This window comes from Bubalus bubalis, chromosome 6, assembly GCF_019923935.1.
Source record: "Bubalus bubalis isolate 160015118507 breed Murrah chromosome 6, NDDB_SH_1, whole genome shotgun sequence".
Taxonomy (NCBI): Eukaryota; Metazoa; Chordata; class Mammalia; order Artiodactyla; family Bovidae; genus Bubalus; species Bubalus bubalis.
The window spans coordinates 109,113,244-109,124,610 of record NC_059162.1 but is presented as its reverse complement, the minus strand read 5'-3'; the positions used below and the strand labels follow the sequence as shown (position 1 = coordinate 109,124,610).

Genomic DNA, 11,367 nt, shown 5'->3' with positions numbered 1-11,367 from the left:
GGATGGGGATGCTGGTGCCCCTTCCCTTGGAGCGAACTGGGCACTGCTGTGTAACAGCCTCAGAACCCAGGTGAAAGGGTTAGTCACTCAGTCACGTCTGACTCTTTACAACCCTGTGGACTGTAGCCCGCCCGGTTCCTCTTTTCATGGAATTCTCCTGGCAAGAATACTGGAGTGGGTTGCCATGCCCTCCTCCAGGGGATCCTCCCAACCCAAGGATCGAACCTGGGTCTCCTGCATGGCAGCCATCAGGGAAGCCCTCACACCCCAAAGCCTGGTGTTAAATGAACAATGATGCCTTGTCAGTACTCAGTCCAGATCCTTGCCAGAGTAATCCTTGTCTTCTTTTTCCTTTGCCCCCTCCCAACTCCCCTGCTTTTTCTGGGTGCCCTAAGCCACAATGCAAATAAACTTGTTTTTCTCAACATCTGTGTAAGACTAGAGACGTGAAACTCAAAGATTGCTTCATCACCAGGCTGCCTTACCAGAGATCTGTATCTTGTTTATTCACTGAGACAACAGGGAGGTTTGAGATCATCAGCATGGCTCTGGGATAGGTGGAGGGAGGAGGCTGCCTCTCGGCCACCCGCGGCCCATCTCCAAGGCCCTAGGACATGCTGGGAGCAGATGGTGACGTTCAGGTCTGTCACAGTGCGGTGGCAGCCGGACCCAGGTCAGGGTCTTCCCCTGCACTTGTCGTCTGCTTACAAGAGACTAAAACTGAAGGCACTTTGTAAGCCTGTAAGAAGCAGTCTGGGGTCCCCAGGTGGCTCAGTGCTAAAGAGCCCGCCTGCTAAGTCAGGAGATGTGGGTTCCATCCCTTTGTCGGGAAGATCCTCTAGAGGAGGGCATGGCTGCCCACTCCAGTATTCTTGCCTGGAGAATCCTCACGGACAGAAGAGCCTGGCAGGCTACGTCCATGGGGTCTCAAAGAGTCAGACACAACTAAATAACAGCAACAACAAATCCAAACCCTGTGCCTTGGGTAAGCTAAAGGATGGGTACCCTGACCCTTGCTTTCCAGAAATACGTTTGCCTCCACTCTTACTAGGGTGCAGGGGTCCCAAGTGGTCCTGGTTGGCTCAATCTCAGGCAGTGACCAGCTCAGCTCAGTTCCTCTCCCACCCTTTGCTGTTCCGGATATTGCTTCCAGGAGACTGAATGGACCTTGACCTCTGGATGTTGGCTGACCTCGAGCTGCCAGTTACTCGGCCAGAATGAACACGAGGTGGAGGGCTGACCCTCCTTCCTGAAGCAATGAGGGCAGCCCTGGCCTGAGACATTTCTCATGGATCCAAATTAGACTTTGGCATCCTGCCAAGGGAAGTATTGACTAACTCATCTGGTGCATGGAAGGGAAAGCGGTACACCACGTGCCTCCCGCACGTCCAGCTTACAGCACTGCTTGGCCGCTAATGGCGAAGCAGAGGAGACGGCTGTCATGGCAACTCACGCTGGGCGCCTTTAGAAGGCAAGAACGCTAAGTGGCAGAGGAAGACTCTGGGGGTAAGGAGGACGTATCACGCTAGAGAGCAAACACATTTCCACATGGGATAAGCCCACACCACATATGGATGGAGAGACGTGTGGAGAACCACAGACGCCCACAGGCTCTGCGCGGGGCCCGCGGGAGGAGTCCCCTGTCACGGCCTTGCTTCCTCTGCGTCTGAGGTGACAGCTTCCAGTGTGCCAGGCTGTATAAACTGGGCCCCGACGGTTTGAGGCGATTGCCTTTTCCACTTATGTCAGACTCACAAAGCAGAAGATGTCCCGGAAAGCTCTGAAATTTTGTGACGATCCATGGGCATCTGAGCGGCAGGCCCCCCTGAGCCAGGCTTGTCATGCAGGTGGCAAGAGGGGCACCATCTTGCTGATTCTGGGCTCCAGATGCTCTGAGTGCCATAAAACCAGGAAGGAAATGGGGAAGGGTCCAATTTCAAAGCCAGAGAATATTTTGCTGAAAATACGGGTATGTGTGTTGCCTTCCGGACAGCATGCTCCCGAGGCAGACCCGCACAGTTTATCAGGACGGAAATGGGAACAAGAGGGTAAGGGCTTCGCTTAGTAGAAAACTAGCAGCATCGTGTGGTTCCCTGGGGGGCACCCCCGGGGTCCTCATCAAGCGGCCTCTCCGCAGGGGGAGGGGCGCCTGGTCAGCACGGCTATAACTCATCCATCATGGCGAGCCAGTCGTCGCCCTTGCTGGTGCTCTGCCTTGACTGGTCCGTGATTTCAAACTCCCCCATGATCCGCACCAGCTCCTGGTTCGTCTGCTGGTCCTGTGAGAGGAGGGAGGGAATGAAGAAACGTGTGGGCATGCCGGCCTCTCTGTGCAGCTGGTGGTGCGTTTTCCCACCCCTGGGATGCACTTCGGTTCCTGCCTGTTTGTCAGGATAGGGACTATGTTATGTGCTGATTAGACAGGAGGAGGAGGGAGGGCCTTTGAAGTTCATTATTATTATAAGAACAGGAGGGGAATAAGATTTGACTTGTATAATCGCCTGCACGCACCTGAGTAGCTTGGATGTTGATAACTTCGTAGGATAACTCTTCTGGCCTGGTGAGCGCTGCTTGTCTGTACAAGAGGTTCCAGAAACGGGTCAAAGGTTAGGATTTTTCTCCCTGCCAGTGTGGCAAATTGGTCCTTGATAATCTGGTAACCTATTTTTTTTTCTCTCTTCAACTTTCTGCCCTCTCCCCAACCAATACACCCTATGCTCCAGGAAGTCAAGTCCTTTTATATCTCTGTGCTTTTGCACATACTAAAGTCTGCCAAGAATAACTTTTCCCCTTCCTCTGCTTGGCAAACTCCGAGACCCAGCTCAGTTGCCAACCTCTTCAATCTGCTGGGGCCAAGTCAGTCCCCGTGTCCCTCACTGGAGCGTGTGTGACATGGCGCTGGAGGGACTTGGGCGCATGTTCATGCTCCTGCAGCACTGGGAGCACCTGAGGTCAGGCCCCAGGTGTTATGTGCCATCCTTGGGTCCCTACACTTCCCCCAGGGCCTGTCACTCCAAAGGAGAGAGAAAGAGAAGGCACCCACCCCCACCCCAAATACATGGCTGTGAGAACAGTTGCATGAGATAATCAATGCAGACGTTCTCTGGAAACTGTAAAGCACTGTCTAAGTCTCAGTGAATTACCACCACTATTGGTTCTGGGGGAGACTGTCTCATCCTGAAGATGTCATGCTCCAATCTCCTTCTGGTTTCTTAACAGTCTTTTTTAAAATATGATTATCTTGACTTTCAATCCTCTTGAGCTGAGCTAAATAAAATGTTAGTGCTACTTTTTGAACAAATCCAAAAGATTCAGGCCATTTAATACTAGTGGGTTCTTCTTTAACTAAGGTTGTTGAGTTTGCTGATCTTTCATTTTTGAACTTTATTTACATCTGTGTTTATAAATGATAAGAACCACTTATTTGGTTTTTGATGGTCATTTTTTTGGTTCTTACCACACTTAGGATTTTTACATAGGTCTTTAAAGAAACAGGTTGAAAACATACTCCTCCTCTTCATCAGTGGTGAAGAGATTCAACCGGAATCCTGGCTCAGGGCCACTGGGTTTCTGAATCTCCATGCCTCCTATCAGCCTGGCCAGGAGATTCAGCTCTTCTTTAGCAAGAGGGTTTGGAACAATGCTTTCCTGCAAAATCAATTTCATAATTTTTAGCCACGTGAAGGTGATTCAATTCCTTGCTGATACCCCAGAGACCCAGGGTGGTATTTCAAAACAAGGCAAAACAGTAACTGTCTAAATGATTTCTGGGAAGCACTGGGTCCACACGAAGCATAGGAAATAGAACCAGAAGAGAAACAGCCCGTGTCAGAAGCAGAGGGACTCTAGCAAGGCGACAAGCCAGAGATTCTCACACTTTCAAGATGAGTGGAGGGCCCCAGGGATCCTCGTTCTCAAACCACCTTCCTCCTCGAAGGAGAACACTGCTTCCTCTTCAGGCTGTCTAGTTCCCCCAGCCTTTACCCGTGGCCTGGGTGAAGCCTCCAGGTCCAAGGGCACTCGTTCCATGGGAGCGACCACACTGCCCTCCGGTGGTGACCGTTGAGCACACCCTCGAATCCCTTCTCTCCCGTGGCTCCCTCTCTCAATGCCTGGCCCCACTGCAGCCTGCACCCTCCTCCTACCTGGCTCTCTCTAACCCGGCTTTTCCCCTGCTTTGCCTCTGGAATCAGGCCCTGTGTGCCTGTCTGGGCGGGTTTCTGGCCACTGCTGCTATCGCCTTATGATCCAGCTACACGAGAGGGACGCTGACTGCCTGCTTCCCCTGAGGAGCGTGACTCTGGTGCCTTTGCTCGTCCTGTCATCTTGGTTTGTGTGCCTTTTTCTCCTTCTGAGCTGTTTAGTATCTGCCTCACTCCAGAGCCCCACTTGAATGTCACCTCCTCCGAAAAGCCTTCCTGTTCCCTCTCCAGGGGGTTCCTTCCCACCCCCTGGACAGGATATGTGTTCTGACATAGCTCTTTGCTCAGAATGCTCAGTGAGTTCACCTTCTGTCTTCCGCCAGGTTATAGTTATTTGTTCCTATTGCTGTCTTTATAAGCCTAGCGTATTACAAGGCCCTTCAGGATGGGACCAAATCTAAGCCAGCTCTGTGTCCTGGGAACACCGCTACCCCCTCCCCCCCCGCCCCATAGACACAGTTCAATAAATGTTTATAGCATAACTGAATAGTCCATGAGGCCTATAGCTAGATGACAGCTAGTTCAGTGAAAATTTGTACAAAAGAATTCAGAGAACCCAAACCCCATTTTGAACCCAACTTTCACATCATCACACAGGGAAGCAGGGAAAGGGGATGTTTTAACGATCAGAATACACACAAGTGCTGAACTCAGCAGCCACGGACCTCACAGCACTGGTACAATGCTATTTCACATGTCCTTATGTGTGGTTCCTGCTTAATTATGGTGGTGGAGACAAGCTTAAAATTACCTAATTAGTCAGATCACTGGAAGTCTCCATGAGAAACTATAATTAAAAACCTGCGTACTGGGTAAGGCGGAATGGAGAAGACTGCAAACAAGGAGGGAGCCTTGGCCAGCTCTGAACTCTAGAGACCCCTCCCTTCTCCCTGTCCAGACTCTTGTATCTAGAAATTGGCTCTGAAGGTAAACACGGGAGGCAGAAGCTCACCTGCGTCCGTGAAGCTAAGTTCTTTGATGCTGCAGACATGTGGGTTTCCACGGGCCGGTTCACGCTATACCTGGTGGCAACGGAAAACCACGAAAACATTGTCCAGGCCTCTTACCCTGACTTCCTTCTAACTCGTAAATATAGTGCATAGCTTTTACTCTGAGGTATCAAAAAGCATCCAGAAAGGTGCTGGGGATACAGACTATAACTAAGTGGGTGTCAACCACTCAAGTTTTGCTTCTACCCAAATCAAAATACCTAGGAAGCTGTATGGCGATATTTCCTCTTGCAAAGTAATGTGTATTTCTGGAAAAAAACATGATCGGTACATGAAGGCCAAGGCCTTTTGGGTCTCTACTGCATTAAAAGGTTTTGGCTAGTTCTCTTGTATGGCTATTTTAAGTTATTTATCTTTTTGACCTGTTAATCTACCTTCTGGTGGAGGATCCGAGGTTCCCTTTGGAAATGTGGGGGCCCTGTCTGCTGTGTCTCTAAGGGGAAATTTCTTCAATTGTCAGCAGGGGTTTTTCACTGCAGAAGTCAAGCCGGTTTTTTAAATGAAGGGACCTCTGCTGCACTGGAATTCATTTGGGGAAGGAAGAATTTGCTTACATATTAGTTCCCAGTTTCAGGACTCGGTCTCCATAGAGCTCAAGAGACCCTTCTCTGGGGGCAGCGACATAGCTCCCGCCGTGCTTAAATTCTGTCCTCTTCACTTCTTTGCCTTTGCTGTCGAATGTTCTACGAGACAAAGTAGGACATGATGGGACTTCCCTGGTGGTCTAGGGTTAGGAATTCACCGCGCAATGCATGGGTCTGAATCTTGGTTGGGGAACTAAGATCCCATATGCCACAGAGCAGCTAAGCCCGCACGCTACAGCTGCTAAGCCTGCATGCTCTGTGCGCCAAGTAGAGAGCCCGTGTCTCAACAAGCGATCCCACGTGCCACAATAAGACCTGATGCAGCCAAATAAATAAATATTAAAAAAAAAAAAGACAAAGCAGGACGTGATGCCATGCTCTCCAAGCCTGGAGAGTCCCGGAGGCTTCATTATTCTTTGTACTATGGGACCAGAGGGAATTTACACACTGCTTCAAAATAAAGATGCTAGCTGATGTAACGTGTGTGTGTGTGTGTGTGTGTTTGTGTGCTCAGTTGCATCTGACTTTGCAGCCCCAAGGACTGTAGCACGCCAGGCTCCTTTGTCTGTCGAATTTTCCAGGCAAGAATACTGAAGCAGGGTGCCATTTCCTACTCCAGGGGATATTCCCGACCCAGACCCAGGATCAAATCCACGTCTCTTGCATCTCCTGCATTGGCAGGTGGATTCTTTACCGCTAACGCCAGCTGGGTGATAGTAATACACTAATAATGATAATATTTATTGAGTATATGCTATGTACTGGGTGGTGTGTAGCACTTAATAGAGCATTACAGTATTATCATATTCATCCTCACAGTAAACATTCAATAGATGAAGAAATAAATCTTAGAGTATCTGCTAGGTGACAAGCTGGGATTAAACCTCACCTCCTCTCTGCTGTGCTTAATTGGAGAAAGGGAGGGGCCGAGCATGGCTGCAGTCTATGTGGCGGCCCACATATTGCTTTCCCGGCCCCCTGAACACTGGTCTGACAATCACTGCTGAGCATTCATTCACCTGATGAGTCCAGGGACTTCAGTTCCCCAGGGGACGGGCCCGGACACTGGCAACACGAAGCGACCACTGGAGTTCTGAACTTTGTCCTTTAGAAATATGGACACCTGGGGGGGAAAAATACTTGGTGTCATTTTCTTGGCATATTTCCATAGACATATGCTTTCTGAGGATGGGAGGTGTGTAATGGCTTAAGACAAGAGAGAAAAACACACCATGACAAACACCTGCGGAGTACAGTGTTTTTACAAACAGAACCTCTTTGAGCCACATAACAAACCTCCCAGGGAGGGAGTGCTGCTGTGCTGTGCTTAGTCGCTCAGTCGTGTCCAACTCATGTGTCCCCAGGGACTGCAGCCCGCCAGGCTCCTCTGTTTATGGGGATTCTCCAGGGTAGAATTCTGGAGTGGGTTGCCATGCCCCCCTCCAGGGGATCTTCCCAACCCAGGGATCGAACCGGGGTCTCCTGCATTGCAGGCGGGCTCTTTACCAGCTGAGCTACCAGGGAAGCCCATGGGTAGCGCGACCCCTGCCTTCACGATGAGGAGGTTGGGGTTCACAGAGTGAAGCGACTTGCCCAGAAGGATTCAGAGGATGACTCCAGATTCCATGTCCATTCCTTGGTTCCTTGTAAACTCTCTATATAGCTCTGAGGCTAGAGCTGTTAAGACCCTCATTATCTCCTCAGAGGTTAAGACACTCCCTCCAGGCCTACCAGCTCATAAGGGGCAGAGCTGAGGATTCACACCCTTGTGTTTCTGACTGCAAGCTCTCAGCCACGTGCTGGACTGGTGAGGAGGGGCCGGCCGGGTGGGTCCAGCGGGCAGAGTCTGAAAGTCTACTACATAAGTCAAAACCCCACACTATGCTTATTTCTCTTCCTTGCTTCATGCACTCTTGTATTGAGGTCTTGGTTGAATTAAATCCCATCAAGATTGTAGCAGTCAATCAGTTTTATTGGGGAGTTTCCTAGCAGTCCAGTGGTTAAGACTGGGTGCTTTCACTGCAGGGGGCCTGGGTTCAGTCTCTGGTTGGGGAACTGAGATCCCACAAGTTGTACAGCATGGCCAAAAAAAAAAAAAAAAAAAAATCAGTTTCTTCCTCATCTGTAAAGTGAGATAAACTTGAAGGTTCCTTCAAACTCTAAAATTCCACAAGATCATATCAGTAACATTGCCAAGAATAAGCATCTGTTGCACGCAAGGCAGCGAAAGTGCAAAGTGGTGAGGATTTGTATGCTGGCAGCGTGGCCTGCCGACGTTACACTGTCCAGGCGCACAGCTCAGCTGGGCCTCTCCTTGGCTCTGAGTTTTTTGGTAAGTTACGCTGCCTTTCTCTTTGGTCATCTGAGGATAGTAACAGAACCTATGCAATGGGTTAGTTGACCACTAAATCAGGTAATGAACAAGAAGTCCTTTCCACAGAGCCTGATACATAAGTGCCCGATGAGAGGTAGCTAACAGTCTCAGTATCACAGTCTGATTGGACGCAGGACACAGCATAGAGTGCAGAAACGATGACACTGTCAAGAGTGGTATGCTGCACACGCAAAGGAGCCCACTGAGGAGAGTGACCACAGGCAGAGCGGGTGGGCAGGGGCCACTGTGGGTGTGGAGCTGGGCCTGGGGAGGCTGGGTGTGAAGACACTTCAGAAACACAAAGTGAAAGTGCAAGTCACTCAGTCGTGTCTGACTCTTTGTGACCCCATGGACTCTACAGTCCATGGAATTCTCCAGGCCAGAATACTGGAGTGGGGTAGCCTTTCCCTTCTCCAGGGGATCTTCCCAACCCAGGGATGGAACCCAGGTCTCCCGCACTGCAGGTGGATTCTTCACCAGCTGAGCCACAATGGGTGGGCAAAAAGGCATGTTTTGGGGGAAGTGTGTATACTGGTTTGGTTGGAGGGTTTGGCTTTAAGGACATTTTAACCTTGAGATTCTGTGACCACGGGATATGAATACAGGCAAGGAGAAAGAAAATTCTGAGAGAAGTGAGACTTTATGCCTGTTTTGGACTTTCTGGTTAGTTAATTCTAACAGGGGTGACTATGTCATAGACCAGAAATGTACAAATTTAGTCAAGCGTGTGTCTGGGTTTGACCTGAAGATCTGCCCTCGGCTGGAGGGGATTGTTTGGTCTGCCTGCTTGCCCAGCCCCTCTGCTGACACTCAGCTTAGCTGTGACTCTCCTGTGCCCTGTTCCTCTCACTCCACCCTTTTTATTCCAAGGTGATCTCCTCTCTTCCCATACACCACTGTTCACCTCAGTGCTGACGGCTCCCAGATCTGGAGCCTCCACTCAGTCTTCTTTCCTGGGCATCTGACCCGTCTAATCCCATTGCCTATTAAATATGTCCACGGATCCACGGGAAGCACCTCCAATTCACCCTGCTCAGAACAGGGCTCCATCTGTCTTCCCTAACCTGATCCCCCTGAATGACACCACCAGGTCACCACGTCAGCAATCTGAGTCCCCCGCCCACCACCTTCCTATGGCTATTCAGTGGCCAGGCCCTGCTCACCCAGTGATCATTTCTGTGTCCGGCCCCTCCTCTCTGCCCTGCTCCCTAGCACGGACCTTCATCACCTCTAGCCTGGGGACTGCAGAGCCTCCCTGCCTCTGCTCTCATCTGTGCTGGATCTGTCCTCCACTCTGCTGCTAAAGAGACTCTTCTCAACTCCTCTCTGACCGTGTTCCTCTCCTGCTTCACTGGCTTAGCCGCCTGCCCGACGATGTCCAGCTGGCCCATGCTCCTCTCTGCAGCCACGCTCCTCCTCGAGCCTGAGGCAGCCTTCTGGCCCCTGCACTGCCGGTCACGCCGGGTGGTCACCTGAAGGTGCTTTACAAGGTGGTGTCCTCTTAACCTCTCCTCTTGTTTTCCCATGATCCTGGGGAAAACCTCTTTCTTTTAAAGCTCTCGGATCCTCTGTGCAGACGCCCTGATGCTCTTAGGTAGAGGTGGCCATGCCCCACAGTGACCTCTCTTTTCTGGGTCAGAACCAAACATCCGTAAGGCACTTAGTGCACGTTCCCTTCTCTGAGGAGGTCCTGAGGGCAGGACATGTGTTTCCTATGGAAAGAGGGAATGAAGGTTGCGGAGCTGCGGGGCTGGCGTGCTGAATGCTCCATGAGTGCCCACACTCCCCAGCATGATGGCGGGATTCAGGTGGCCGGGAGGAAGTGAGCCAGGGATGTAAATGCTTGGGGAATGTGGGTGAGTGACTTCACAGTTGGTTTCAACAGTGAGGGCTGAGTGTGGGGCTTTGGACGGTGTGATGGTTGCTGGTCTGGCCTTACAAGAGGAGGGCTGAGTTTGTGTAGGCGGGAAAATAATGATCCGAAAGGGAGGGGGAAGCTGGTAGAATGCCGATCCTGCTTCTTGCAGCCTGCCTGTGGATGAAGGAAATGACCGGCCACCTTCAGGTGGAGAGAAGACTTTGCATACGCCTCTCTGCTGCATGCTAGGATGCCCACGTCACACCTCCGGCTTGCCTCTCCCCTCTGAGCTCCGGGTTTAGACATCCAGCTACCTGCTTGACTCTGCTACTCAGAGAGCAAATCGAGGGTAAACAGAACGACTTTTTCTACTCAAATATCCTTCCCTTCCGTCCTTCCCCAACTCAGAAAATGGCACCAGCAACCTAGGAGCTGTTCTTCATTCCTCTTTCCCTCATTCCCCACATCCAATCTCTGAGTAAATCTTATTGACCCTGCCCTGAAGGTGAGTATGTGAATATTTTTCATGATCTCCAGAGCAAACACCTAGTCCAAGTGCTTTCGTTTTTTACCTGGATCTCATTTTTTTACCTAGATTTTGTAACTGCTGGCCTACCTCTTTTAGTTCATTTTCCAGATCCAAGTCAGATCATGTTACCAATTCATCTTAAAATCCCCCAGATCTTTTCTTTACTCTTAGGATAAAGTCCTTACTAGAATCTAAAGCTAAGTCACCTGGTAGGTAAGAACCAGTTTATTCATGACTGGCGTCTCTTCTGCTCAGCAAGCACTCATGCTACCTAGGTGGTTAACTTTATTTGAGTACTGCCCCCGCCTAGACATGCTCTGTTCACACAGCCTTTCTCTCTGTCCATGGGGCGTTTCGTGCTTTTCCCACTTAATGGTCTTTGAACTCGCTGTCCCTTCAGGCTAGAAGCTCTTCCCTGAGATCTTTGTTAGTTACACTCTCAGATGAAATGTCTGTCCTCAGAAAGGCTGTCCTTGCCTCTACCATCTAAGGATATACTGTCCAGTAAGGTAGCTATTAGCCAAGTGTGACTATTTAAATTTAGATTAAATCAACAGCTCAGTTTCTCTGTCTGATGAGCCATGTTTCAAGTACCCAACAGCCCTATGGGGCTAGTGGCTCTCTCAGTGGACAGCACGGATACAGAACATTTCCATCATGACAGGAAGCTCTGTTGGACAGAGCTGGTCGGAAGCAACATCCCATCCCAGTTCCCTCCTATAACTTGACCTTATAAGGCCATCTTCCTGAGAATTATCAGAACTGGAACACAACTTAACGTGTCCTCGTGGTCTCTTCCTACTGGCATGG

The 11,367-nt window shown here is 50.3% G+C and overlaps 1 protein-coding gene across 3 annotated transcripts in view; it reads right to left on the bottom strand.

The window, feature by feature from the left end:
• Positions 1-481: 481 nt before the first annotated feature.
• Positions 482-11,367, bottom strand: part of OSCP1 (organic solute carrier partner 1) — a 30,813-nt gene continuing 19,927 nt past the window's right edge. For 2 of the 3 annotated variants that reach the window (XM_044945244.2, XM_044945245.2), the window contains 6 exons: positions 6,816-6,919; positions 5,767-5,895; positions 5,155-5,224; positions 3,509-3,648; positions 2,512-2,575; positions 482-2,279 (listed from right to left, as the gene is read on the bottom strand). In XM_044945244.2, the coding sequence (XP_044801179.1) occupies positions 2,163-2,279; positions 2,512-2,575; positions 3,509-3,648; positions 5,155-5,224; positions 5,767-5,895; positions 6,816-6,919 (624 nt within the window). In that variant the 3' untranslated portion in view covers positions 482-2,162. The remainder of the gene's footprint in view (positions 2,280-2,511; positions 2,576-3,508; positions 3,649-5,154; positions 5,225-5,766; positions 5,896-6,815; positions 6,920-11,367) is intronic. The other variant, XM_044945246.2, reaches the window with a different exon arrangement.